This window comes from Excalfactoria chinensis, chromosome 2, assembly GCF_039878825.1.
Source record: "Excalfactoria chinensis isolate bCotChi1 chromosome 2, bCotChi1.hap2, whole genome shotgun sequence".
Taxonomy (NCBI): Eukaryota; Metazoa; Chordata; class Aves; order Galliformes; family Phasianidae; genus Excalfactoria; species Excalfactoria chinensis.
Genome location: NC_092826.1, coordinates 139,804,711 through 139,818,057, shown reverse-complemented (window position 1 = coordinate 139,818,057; position 13,347 = coordinate 139,804,711). Strand labels below are relative to the sequence as shown.

Below are 13,347 nucleotides of genomic sequence, written 5' to 3'. Positions count from 1 at the left end.
CCACTTTCTACTTCTGCCACAAGCCATTGTATTACGTTGGGACTCTTCCATGGGAATTTCTCCAGAACTGGATGGAGAGTGACCATGTATTGGGTAGTCAGGCACTGGAATGCACTGCCCAGGGAGGTGGTAGAGTCACCGACCATGGGAGTGTTCAAGAAACGTTTGGATGTTGCGTTGAGGAATATGGTTTAGCTGGGAAGTATTGGCAATGGTTGGACTAGATGATCTTCTAGGTCTTTTCCAACCTGAAAATTTCTGTGATTCTGTGATTCTGTGGATGGAGAGTGACCATGTATTGATTTATTTATTTGGCCACAGGTTTTTTTTCTTTGTGTTTGGTTGTTTTGAACATTTTGGTTGCTTTTTTTTTTTTTTTTTAATACCCCTTCCTTTTTAATGCTATCAGCTGCCAGCCAGTCGTTTCGGATTTATTTTTCTTGTGAAAATGTTTTATTGCTCTTTTGACATAATCATCTTCTAAGGAGATTATCCCATAACTCTTCTTAGAAAATCCTTACAACGAAGACAGGACGAGTCTCTGGCTCCTTTACTCATGGAAAATTGTCTTTACTTCCAAATTTGTTTTAGTTTCTCAAGACTGCATTTTAAACTAGTCAAATAAGCCAGACTTCTGATATCATAGTGTTCATGCCACTTTGAGGGTATTTATTTACAAGATCTTTATTCTTCTTCCTTACGATCACCCCTGTTTGTTGCACCATGTGACGATGGAGGCATCCAGTTGGTATTTCTCTTCCTAGTCAAGTTTCTAGTCCTCATGTTTACTGAGAAAAGCTTTTAGGACATACAATAAAGCTTCTGCTCTGAAATGGGGGAAAATCAGAACTGTAGAAGCTGGGGCTCCCCATGGGGCTGGATTTCTCCATCCATTCATCACAGCTTTTGCTGAGCCCTTGCACGCGATTGCTGTGGACATCCATTTACAGCTCCATCAACATTCAGAGAAAGGAAATTCAGGGAGAAATATTTTCAAGGTTTATTCTGAAGTGAATTGTTGGTCATACAGCATGGACATCATCATTAGATTTCTGGTCTAACAACACATCTCTGTCCTGCTGCTGGCACAGTCGTGTTTCTAACAAAACATCATCGTGATCACTTAAAAAAACCAAAACAAAACAGAACACAATGCATTTTATCTCAGCAGGAAGCTCTCTTTGAGCCAAACGCTGCTTAGATCTCCAAGAATTTTGCAAATTAAAACAGTGCTTTAAAAAAAAAAAAAAAAAAAAAAAAGTTTGTGACAATAAAAATGAAAGCATAAATATAAAACCTTTCCCTGACAAAAAGCACTTGTCCCTCCGTATATGAGGACATTGTAATCTGTGATCAACCACAAGGAGCCCTAAGGATGGAGATGAGCATCATACCCACAGCCTCTCTTGCAACCATCACCTTCTTGCATCCCTACAGCGCAAAGTTAGGATGGAGGTGAAGAACTATTCTTTTTTTTTCCTGTTCATTGCAATGTTGAAGGAATTTCTGCCCCCAGTGCCAACATGCCTGTTTTCTTTTAACTATATCATCCCAATGACCTTTGCCACGTGGGAACTCCTCAGAGTCCCCCAGGTCTGACCTGCACCACCTCCCTTTTCCCTCTCAAGTGCTTTGTAGCACCACACCTGCAGCTACCTAAGGTGAGGAAACATATCAGAGACCCTTTTGTCTGGAGAAACATCAGCCTTCAGAACCCCCTTCTACATCCACTGATGGCTGGAGAAGATTGGAAAAAACTAAGAGAAAGAAGTGGAACAAGAGTGGAATCTCTTTGTTCTGCCAGCTGAGACTGGATTAGCGCGTTGCTCCATGTCTGTTAGTTTTCCCCAGCTCCTCGCATGCTCTGAAGTCCTTTTTTAGTTACCTTGTGAGCCTCAGCAAATTTAAGGCTTCAATTTTCCCCCTCTCCCATTTGACTCAGTGAAATGGTACCAATCACAGACACAATGTCCTACACAGTATCTAGAGAAACCGCATCTCCCCATCCCTCCCTGCCCACTGGAGAAAGGAAATGGTGCTACATCTTTGTTAGCCGCAAAACATTGAGGCGCACAGGAAGGAAAGTGGCACCAGAGGCGTATTGGATCTCGCGGAGGACCCCTTCCCACTTCTTCTGCTCTTCATCATATCTGGAGACAGACAGATAGCTATGGTGAGGAAAGCATTCCCTCTCCGCACCTTATAAACCCCCACCTCCACAACACCCAGCTACAACATGCTGATAGCAGCTGCTGGAACCCTGGGGGATGGGTTAGTATCACTAAGATGGAAGATCTGTGGTGAAGGCCAGGAAATGCCTGCTGAGGGTGCTCTACATCCACAGACCTGAGGGACAGGAACTAATCCTGCGTGAGCAGCTGTTAGAAAGTGCTTTCTGTCTCTGCTCTCATGTAAGACAGTCTGGTTTCCAGCCCAAGCTCTGTCTTTTCTCAAGGAGAGCATTCATCGCAGAAACACTGCTTCAAACCAAAGGGGAGATCTGGAGCCAGCTCCAAACAAAATGGCAATTCAGGAGAAAGATTTTCCCTGCTGTTTTCCTATTGGAGGCTGGGAGAAATCACCAAAACACCTAACGTGCCCTCCAGCACGGTACAGAGCACACATCTCACCCAGAGACCTCATGCTGAGCCTGCAGCCTTGTGGTGGAGTAGCAGCATCTCCCTCAGACTAAAGGCATAAAGACCAAGACTGTCTGTTTCCTTGGTGTCTGCCACTGAATAACATCCCCCATCTCCCATGGAGAGCCCCAGGGAAGGTCATCACCTCCAGACGTCATTCAGCTCTGTTGGCACCAGCTCCCCAGACTCCGTCTCCACCGTGGCAAACCCTCCAAGCAGGTAGAGCACCCCAGACAGGCTCACCAGGCTGACCGAGCTGCGCTCCTGTGGGAACTCGGGGAAGGTGTCCCACCTGCAGCACAGAGAGAGGGACGTGTTAGGGCACCCTGCCCACCCTTGGGTGTCAACATGGGAATCAGTGGCTGAATCAATTCATGGCAGGCTAACTCGTGTAGCTTTGCTTGGGATGGGATCATTTGTTGCCTGGTGCTAGAGACAGGTATCTGCTTCCATCATCATAGATCAGTTTCATCTTCTGTAAGTCAATGAGCTGTGATGTACACCTAGCGTAGACCAGCAGGTCCCATGGCTGGACAGGAGCACAAAGCCCAAAGTCAGGGAACACGTCTCTTGCATTGGGTGAAGATGATAAGATGAAACAACAGCCCCACAAAGCACCCAAGGGCTCAACTCACTGATGACTCACTTTGAATCTGAGCCTGGATTGATCCACAGTAAAATGGTATTAATGACAGATGCAGCGTGCTACGTAATGCCCTACTCAATGAGGCCTCATTGATACCCAGTTGCCCAAGGAATACAGACTGGGAGGAACTGATGTGTGGAGCTGCAAGAATGGTTAGAAGCTCTTAATGTACCCCTACAGCTGGTGCTGGTGTAACTGTGTCCCAAAGGTGCTCAGTACATACTTGTTGGTGGCAATGTCATACACTTCCACTGAGTTGGTCAAACCAGAGTCAGTCACACCAGCTGCCACATAGATTTTGTCTTTGTGCACAGTGGCTCCAAACAAGGAACGAGCAGTTTTCATGGGAGCCAGCTCCTTCCACTCAAACTTATTTGGGTTGTAGACACACATCTTCTTCAAGCACTTCCTAGGGAAAGAGGATAGAGAAGGGGAACATAAATTGTCAGCCCAGGGACTGACAATGACAGTTTTGCACTGCAGGAGTTTGGGGATGCCTGTTGCAAAGAACATGGCTCTATAGAAGGGATTTTGGTCTCTGTGTTGGCTTTAATGTCTTTGCTTGGGTAGGCACTCAAGCTTGCCCATGCCCAGAGATACCATTTCTGCGTACAACACATCTGCTCCCAATGTGATTGCTTTGGATAAGGAACCTTAAAAGCCCAGTGCTGTGTGCACACCTGTATGAAGAGTCCATGTCACTAACAGGACCGTGTGTGCAGCCTTCAGGTGCTGTTTCAGTGCTGCTGACTCAGCCTAACACTGCAAAATACCCTCCCAAAAGTTACCCAGTAGAGTGAAAGGCAGTGTGAGGTAAGTGAATGCATGCTATATTCCTTCCGGACCTTCTTTACTGAGTTATGGCAAGTTTTGCTCACTGTATTCTGGGTGATGACTTCTAGGTTTCTCTTGATTTTTGACCTACTTGTCACTTCCTTTGCCTCCAATGACATAGACAAGGTCCTTGTGTGATACCACTGCATGACCGTAGACTGCATAGGGAAGGGAATCAGCTTCACCCCACTTGAAGGACCTGGATAAGGGAAAGATGGGAAGAAAAAGGATTTGTATCTTGCTGGGTGAGGCCCAGAGTACGCGGTGTTTTGCAGGATCGGAGGTGAGTGCCAATCCTGACAAACAGAGAACACAGTATCTTAAAAACATGAAGTTTCCAATGGGATAATGCTCAACAAGTCAGTTTTGTCACCTTAAAACTGAAACAAAAGGATAAGATAATGTTTTTCTGTATTATGTAAAAAATGAAATCCAGCGAGACTTAGAGGGTACTCACAGTTTTTCCATGGCAGAACCTCCTGCTTTGTCCTCAAGTGAGACTTTAGCACACCTCATGCTTTATTTTCACTTCTTGCTGGTTTGTGTTGGGTGGCCAAAAACGGGGCCAGCTAAAATTTGGGTTGTATATGTAGTGCCTAGACCCAAAGGAAGGCCAGACACCTATGCTCGGTGGGTGGGTATGTAGGCCCAAATCAGGCTGGAGTTTCTCAGGATGTGTTTCAATGTCCATGTAGCACAGATTCATTCAGAATCATAGGACTGTTTGAGTTGGAAGGGGCAACCTAAAGGCCTTCAGGTCCCACTCCCTGCAATGCATAAGCACCCACAGCTCTGTCAGGTGCTCACAGCCCCGTCCCCTTGGCCTTGAGTATCTCTAGGGATGGGGTACCACCACCTCTCTGGACAGTCCATTCCAGTGCCTCACCATGTAGGATCAGCCTCCAAAGACCTGCGCTTCATTTTGCCTAGGAATGGAAATGCCTTCTGACTGCCTGACCATTCTAGGCAACCAGTTGCTTCCATAGACCAGCGCTTTATCCCCTCCAGGTTTGCTATTGTGGAACTCTTTACCTAAATTACCCCAGAACTAGGAGTGGTGCTGGTCATATTTCTGCCAGTTTCCAACCCATACTCAAACCACCCCTGTGCACATGGCAGGAGGACTCACACTGCTGCCCAGATAATACCCCGTGTTCTGGGGAAATGAAATTGGTTTCATATCACTGCCTCTAAAACAGTCTTTGAAGCAGATGCATCTAAAAATAAATGGAGCAGAGGCTTGTTAACACCTACCACTGTGCCTCTTTAGGGCAGAGAGGAGCAGCCTTTGAATATTTCTGCCTCCCACGAGCAGACCAGGACAGTGCCTCTAAATACAGCTTATGACATAACCTGGTTCAGAGCCCATTGTGCAAAAATAATTGGATATCCATCAGGGTGGGCCATTCAGTGCCACATCTGAATACTTCCAAAACAAACTTTCCTGCCCAAGGGCACTCCCTGTGAGACCTCAAACCAACGGGGCAGCAACAGAAAGAAAACAGGCCACACGTGAGCATCTGTCGAGATCACTCCTTTGTAATTTAATATCCCCATTTCGACTTCCACCTTGGGAGCTTCGGTTACCACAAGTGATGCTACTGGAGAGAGCAGCTGAGAGCCCCACAGCACAGCCTGAGTCTTAGGGTCTGTGTGCAGAGCTTGAGCCCTGTCACTATGCTCCATTGCTTGTTGGGGAGCTGGATTCACTTTGCATGGCAGCTGCCCCATATTCCCCTGCTGACCACCTCCTGCCCCACACCTGCACCCAGACACTTACAGGCGGTCGTAGCACAGCACTGAATCCAAGGTCTTCTCTCCCTCTTTCAGCTCTTTCCCTCCAACCACAAAAATGGAGTTTTCTGCCTCTCCCAGGCCAAAGAGGCAGCGTGGGGAGGGCAAGGGGGGCATCCCCAGCCAGTCTGAGTCCAGATGGTCATACTGAAAGGAAACACAAGGTCATTAGTGTGTGCCTTCCTGCAGAATCCAGAGACTCGAAGCAGCATCTATTACCACTCACAGCTTGTCACAGGGATGTGTTCCTCTCAATGGACCAAAGCCTTGGCTTGGAACAAGCTTGGCCATCTTTGGGTGGGAGATTCCCATGTTGGACTTATAAAGCATAGTTCCTGGGACTGGAGGAGCTGAAACACTTAAGTCTTAGAGATTTTGCCTGAACCTCTCCAGAAGAAGCATGTGTCTATGTGCTTCATTTTGGTATTTTCCATCCCCTCGAGGTCACAGTGTGGTGTCTACAATGTGGGCTAAATAGCTCACTCACCTCAGTCAGTGAAGAGGAAAATGCTTTCTCTTCCCACCAGTTCTTCTTCTTGCTGGCAAAGATCACTCAGTGGCTTCTTCTCCTGCTTTTCAGGATACTGGTGTCCCCTACCACCTCATTGTGTGGATGAAATGAGTGTGCTTCTATCTGCACAAAAGCCCTTTACGCTATACCTGTCTACACCAAATCTACAGGGCACAATGAAGCTGAGATCACAGAATAGAATCATTCAGGTTGGAAAAGACCTCCAAGCTAACCAAAACCAACCCCAAACCACCCCCCCCCAAATGCCCACTGACCACATCCCTCAGTGCCACAACTCTGTGCTTCTGGAACACCTCCAGGGATGGTGACCCCACCACCTCCCTGATATCCAACCTGAAGAGATGAGACTGCAAAGACCAGAGCTCTTCATGCCAACCGAAGTGTGTGATAAGACACGGAGACTGAGACGTGCAATGCAGGTAGGTCAGATGACCAAATACTTGGATGTCTGTGGATCAAGTCATTACTCCACCAGAAAACAAAAACCCATGAAAGATTATGAGACAGAATGGGGGCTGGGGGCTCTTTGGACGCCAAAGTGCTTAGAAGGAACTGTAAAATGGGTCAACATTTTTAAGACATCTTGGCGATGGAGAAGGAACTTCATGGGTTGAGTCCGGAGTGACCTCTAGCAGCCGTTTGGTGGAACCCTGCAGGAAGAAGCTGTGATGGAGCACAGCCTGAAGCACTGTTTTCTATGGGCTTGGGCCAAGGAGCTGCAGCTTGTTGGGTTGCCTCCAAAGCCTCAGCCTCAGCTGGGTGCCTGTGATTGTTGTCCCTTTGTGAGCTCTGGTCCACGTTTGTGTTATTTATAGTGCAGGCCTAAGCAGCCCCGTCACCAGGAGAGTTCCTGCTTCTCGATGGGTTCAGTATTGTTTCCAAAGCATAAATCTTAGAAGTGACAAATAAAGGATACCGTTTTCCATCTGGAATGTCAACGGAATCATTCTGTTCCTGCCAAAATCTGCAAGGCCTCTGGGATTTATCAGCACTTGGATACATCGATGCTTGTCCTTAAGTGTAAACTAACCCTGACTGAAGGAGGAACATGAAACTGGGGAGGATAGAAACAGAGTCAGAAGGTGTAAGAGGCTGCTGCATTATACAGGGGTTTGTACTAGGGTCGTCCTACATCCTTGTGAAGCTCCAGCTGAAAAAGGCTCAGAACACCTTATTCATTCAGGAACATACATGAAGGCATGGACATGGTAGACCTTCCCTGCTGCCCAGGAGATCAGCTTGCCTGGTCAGCAGCAAATAGGTGGAGGACTCATCTTTAGATGTAGGTATAGGCTGAATGTGAATTAGCCTATCTGCCTGCTGAGCACAGATAAGGGCTGGAGTTGTCTGTACCTGCTGTGGCCAAAGCTTCTCTTCAGTGCAAAAGGTTCTGTGCCGAGTACCAGTTACCCAGGCATTCCCCACTACCTTCCCTCTCCATTCTGCTTCCTCAGGCTGCTGTATCTTCCCATTAACTCCTCATTCCACGGGCTTAATGTGGGCTGCATAGGCTTCTAAGTCTAACACTTCAGCTGAGGACAAACATTCCCTGAACACATGGTACGAGTACACAGTCCTACTCATGCAACATGGCAAGGATCAAACTTCTGTGTCTCAGCAAGGGAACTTACCTTGCTTGATCCTCCCAATACTCTGTTGCTTCCTTCCAAAACAGATGTGAGCCATAGGAGCTTGTTTACCCAGGAGATTTCTGGGTAGAGGGGGAAGGACATGGGATTTACTGGATTCCTACAGGGTTGGCAGGAATGGCAGTGCCCTGTTAGGTCCCTTCAGGGAAGGTGCTCTTGGGTTACAGCCCAGCCTGGGGCTCAGATTGCCTGCTCAAAGCCCAGCATGCTCACAGCTTTGGTTATTGCTGAGTTAGAATAGCCACTTTTCCTGTTAGATATCCCCCAGAAATGTCACAGCAGAGTTTCCCTTGCACATGATGGAAACAACCAAAGCAGAGACTCTGAGATGGAACTAGAACACATATAGGGACAAGAACAGCATTGGAAAAGAGGATGATATCGGTAGGCAGGGACAAACTTCATGTCTTTGGAGTGTTTACTCTATGGCTGCAGCTGCTGCTGTTCCCTGTGTTGGCATCTGGCAGAGTCATCACTATGTTTTGCTGGGGGTTCATTCCCAGGGGATATAGAAGATATAAAGACCTGATGCCTCCAACCTAGTTTGTATGCCCTTTGGCAAGCAGGACTGGAGCAAATTCATTGGCCAAAATGATGTCACATTCAGGATTTGGACCATTAAAGCTTTCTTCATCAATGACCACAACCTTGTTAGTGGTATGCATGTTAAGAATGTGGCAAGAAAATCACTAGTAAAGCAACTTAAATGTTTCAACTTCATTTACATCTTTCATTTTAGCATCACATTGATATTGCTAACATCAATAAAGACCGATCATGCTCCTGCTCAAAGAAAAGAAAGAAAATATAAGTTAATACCTGTAGGAAGTAGGAACTCATGGGATCCTCTTTGTTGTCCTCATTGTAGTACAGTCCTCCGACAATGAAGATCTGATTCTCTTTGGTCACCAGACTGACGTGGTTCTTTGGGATTTGAGCAGACAGGGAGGCAAAATAGCACTCGTTGGCAGTGGGATCATAGGCCACTGCTCCACTGTCGCTCACCATGAAAATGAGGTCCTGGAGAAACATCCCAAAGCGCATTGTGTCATTTAAGATCCCTGGGAGTACATCCTCCTCTGCATCTTCCTCCTCATCCACTGCTCCATTGACAACGTTGCCTTTTGCTTGCTTTTCATCGCTTTTCTTCGCTTTCTTCTTCTTCACCACAGTGAATTTGCCTTGCTGGGCATCCTTTACCATCTGTAGTTTTTTGAGCAGCTCTGGGCTGGACTTCACCACAGCCTGCTTCTCCACGTGGTCCTTGATGTAGTCCTTGGGCATGAGGCGGAAGCGGATGCTTTCAAAGACAACAGGCAGGGCCTTCTGCCGGCTCTCCTGGTCTTTGGTGCCCACCCACTTCATCACCACTTCAAAGACATTTTCCTCTTTCTCGATGTTGAGGGAGTCACTGGAGATGATGGCGATGAGCTCGTCGGGTGAGAGCTGGTAGAATTCCTCATCACGGGAGACCAGTGCAAAGCGATCGCAGATGAAATCCCGAGCTGCCACGGCCAGCCGGGCACAATCCAACATCAAGCCCAGCCTGAAGATAGCCAAGCAGTTGCTGAGGCAAAGGCGCTTCTGCAAGAAGGACACGCAGACAGTGAAGATGGAGGGGATCTGGAACATGTTGGCCACAGAGAAAATGTCCTGAACATTCTGCTCTGTGATCTCTAGCTCAGAGGTGTAGATGTAATGGAGGATCTTGCCCATGACATCTGGATCGACGTCTTCCAAGCTGACCTCCCTCTTCTTGCTCTCTTCCATGTCTGAGAGGAACATTGCCCGGAAATAGGGGCTGCAAGCTGCCAGCACCAGCCGATGGCAGGGAAACTCCTTTCCCTTGACTTTCAAGACACAGTCCAGAAACTTGTTGTGGTCCAACATGTCTTTCAGTCCATCCTGGAGGAGGGTTTGCTGGTAGAGACGCAGTTCTTCCACTTGATCAAAAGGCAAACCCATGGTGGAGAGTAAGAACTCCTATTTTTTACTAAGCTTGCTTTTGTATCTATTTATGAATATATCTCTGTGTGTGCCCTTGGTAAGGAAACTTTCTCAAAGCAGGGCTCGCAGGTCTCCCTTGCTTCCAGCCTGTCAGCGCTCTGGGAATGTGAAATGCTCGCTACTATCGCAGCTGTCTGTGTACTTCAGCTTCCAGCTCAGAGCTTTATATATAGCCACCACGTAACAAAGCTTAAGGAATCCATATTGGAGCATGTGTAAACCGATCACCCTTTAATATGACACACTGGGCAAGGGGGGAAGGGAGGGGACGGGAGGAACAGCTGTACTTCAGCCTCGATGCTTCAGGAACCGTCTTTCAGCCGATGAGTCACCAAGTCCTCTGATGGAAGGACGTGTGCGACCCTATGACACCTCCACCACACTTGGGAAATGTCCTCCAGATGAATCAACCACCGTAATCTGCCTTCTGGGATATGAATGGCAGGGATGAGACCTCTGACACTGCAAAACAGAACATTCCCAAACTGCTGAATCTTTTGTGGTGCTAAAAACAGGCCGTGAATCAAAGATGGAAAGATGCAAGAAGGGAGAGTCCATGTGTTGTGGCATCCTTGAGTCCAGCACATCCCCAGGGCTGTGCAGGTTTGTCCTTTCTTCTCCTCTGGAGTCAGTTTTCAAGGGTCTGAAGGGGATGAGGAATGAGGCAGACCTAACTTCAGAGACCCTAACAGTGAGCTTCGTCTCACTGACCGAGACACCTGAAAGCAGGTATTTACTTGTGAGTTTGGGGTCTTCTGATGAGGTCTGCTGGGATTCAACCCCCAAGCTGAAGCCTAGAGACAAAGTAGGACAACCTGGCCAGCCTTCAGTGTGCACTGCAGAAGAGCCAAGGGCTCTGCCAGGTCCTGCAACCTGCTTGGATGTCCATGGACATTGTAGAGCCTCGTGGGGCCTCAGCTGACTGCTCCAGGTCCAGCTCTTCCCACAGAGCTCACAAGGAAGCAAATTGGTTTGGGCAGACCTAGGTGAGCAGAGTAACTATGATTGTTTATAATTATGGTAAAACTTCTACAAGAGTCTGTTTTATCTCCGTTATTATAGACCCTTTGGGCTTTCTGACACTCAGAGATGGCACAGATTTAATTAACAAATTAATTAGATCTATGCAAAGCCATTAGCCGCAGTCTTCTTGGTGTATTTAAAGCCACATAACCCCTTGCTCTGGCATGTGTGTGTTGATAAGTATGCTTTGTGACATGATGGTTATCTGAGTAATGAGGGAGGGGATGACGCTAGATGAAGCCGTACTGGTGAGGTTCCAGCAGCATCCCAGGCAGTAATATAGCAGGGCTATAATCATGTGCTGATTTCAGCTCACATCATCAGTTCAGGATCAGAGACAGGACCAGAGGATGAGCACACATCTTTCAACTGGCTCATCCATCAACAATATTCATTTGCTCACAGATTCCTGGGGCTGGACAGCCCCATCCTCCCTCTTCCTTCCTTCTGTGTTAGTGTTTCACTTTTCCAATGTGGTCACACTGTTATTTATAATTATCCTTCTCTGCCTTTAATCTTCCTTGAGCCCTGACTTGATTTCCTTCTCACTATGCTGCTCAGTGGGTGCTGCCATCCCAGATTTACCTTCCATGTTCCTCACAGCACAAGATGTTCTCACTGCTAATCATAAGGTGATAGCACTAAATGCAGTGAGATCTAGCCAACATGGCAGCCCCTATAGGAAATACAAACTCATGTTAGTCTTTTGCCTGTGCGGATGATTGGAAAGAGGCACTGGCTCTGGCTCAGGTAAATAACCCACACTGGCATGGGTAGGAGATAAGTGATGGGCTCAATACCATCAGCAGCAATGGCTCAGTGAGCGCAGGAATCTTCTGATCCACCTTTGTGTGCAAGTCTCATCACTTTAGAGATTGATGGACTGATGAAAAACAGAGATATCTCCAAGCAAACAGGGCCCAAAAGCTGTTGTTTAGAGTTGCACTGACTGTAGATGGGCTTTTTCTCCCCTTCAGATTTCACCCTGCCATAGGCTTCTCCGGCAGCAGAAAACATCAGTTTGCCACCATTCAGGGAGATGGAAAACCCTGGGATGGGATGACTACTTCAGGACAAGGTCTGCTGTCATCTGAGAGTTGGATTTTGATTGCTTTCACCATCGTGCCCTGCTTTGGCAGGGAAACCAGACCCAGACCTCCCTGTTCAAGTGTGGAGCAGCCCTATTTTTGAATCCATCCAGGTCCATGTGGCAGAGATGGCATTTACCAGCCTTCATTTTGCTCTGTAATGAGGCCAGCCCATTCCAGAGCTTGGTGAAAGAAGACCTGAATAAAACATCAAAGGTTTGGCTCTTCCACCCTGGGGCTGTTCTTGAGGCTCCCTATGGCCATGGAGAGTTGATTCGCCTTTGGGAGTTGATTCCAAGTTGGACAGTTGCCTGAGATGAGAGGACTCCACTGAGGTCCATCTTTCCCCATTCACTTAAATCATGAATTCATCCTAGATATCCTTATGTGTTCCCAGTGCCTCACACCTGTGAGCTGGGCAGTTACGAGTAGCTCTCAGCCAGCTGACCTTAGCCTAATGGAACTACAATGAATGAGTGGTACCCCGTGACCAATGGACTAAGTCAATTGCCTCCAAGCAGGCAACAGTCACCCCACTCAGGATGAGGGTGAGTAAAAATGTATGTAAACCACCCTAAGGGGATGAAATGTAGGGGGATTGCTCTCTCCCATACAGATTTTTAGAGCAAGAAAGGTGAATGTAAGATTTATAGCTGTGTCAGATTGAAAAAGGTACATAGAGTAGAACTACTCATCTGGATTTGTAGTCGTAGTAAAAAATAGCTTTCCTTGCTATCGCAGCCAGGCAATAACAAGGTCGGATTAGACACTTTCCCCAGTGGTATATGCTGAAGCTGAGGGTCTTCTACACAAGGCTGAGCAGTGAGATGTGGCTGTAATAGAAGTGCTTTGGTGCTCCTGGCATGTAGGATCCCTTTGGGCTTCTAACAGCAATGGTAACCAAGGGGATACCTTCAGGCAAAGGTGGGCAAAGTTCTCCCACGAGCTGTTCTGTAACAGCTCTACCAGTGCCTAAGATTAGCTTCTGACAGCTCCATTAGATGTAGCTGCTGAGTAAATTTAGATCCTTAGTGAATGGGTTATTTTCTCTCCCAGACTCTCCAGGCTGGGAGGGCAGTGCAGAGTCATTGGCTTTGCCATGTGAGTCATCTTCTCCAACACCAGGACTCTGGTG

The 13,347-nt window shown here is 47.3% G+C and overlaps 1 protein-coding gene across 1 annotated transcript; it reads right to left on the bottom strand.

The window, feature by feature from the left end:
• Nucleotides 1-2,021: 2,021 nt before the first annotated feature.
• Nucleotides 2,022-10,254, bottom strand: KLHL40 (kelch like family member 40). Its single transcript, XM_072329753.1, has 6 exons — nucleotides 8,914-10,254; nucleotides 5,900-6,060; nucleotides 4,211-4,318; nucleotides 3,509-3,694; nucleotides 2,785-2,931; nucleotides 2,022-2,150 (listed from the first exon to the last, which is right to left on the bottom strand). Exons 1-6 carry the CDS (start codon nucleotides 10,057-10,059, stop codon nucleotides 2,039-2,041), a joined length of 1,860 nt encoding a protein of 619 aa, XP_072185854.1. The 5' UTR covers nucleotides 10,060-10,254; the 3' UTR covers nucleotides 2,022-2,038.
• Between the last annotated feature and the right edge of the window lie 3,093 nt (nucleotides 10,255-13,347).

What these genes read in the sequence shown, in the direction of transcription:
- KLHL40 (XM_072329753.1), bottom strand. Translation starts at nt 10,059, where the DNA reads ATGGGTTTGCCTTTTGATCAAGTGGAAGAACTGCGTCTCTACCAGCAA. An exon ending in GGAGGCAAAGGAAGTGACAA is followed by an intron (nt 3,695 to 4,210) that starts GTAGGTCAAAAA and finishes CTCTTTCCCTAG; the next exon opens with GAAGTGCTTGAAGAAGATGT. An exon ending in TATGACATTGCCACCAACAA is followed by an intron (nt 2,932 to 3,508) that starts GTATGTACTGAG and finishes TCTGTGCTGCAG; the next exon opens with GTGGGACACCTTCCCCGAGT.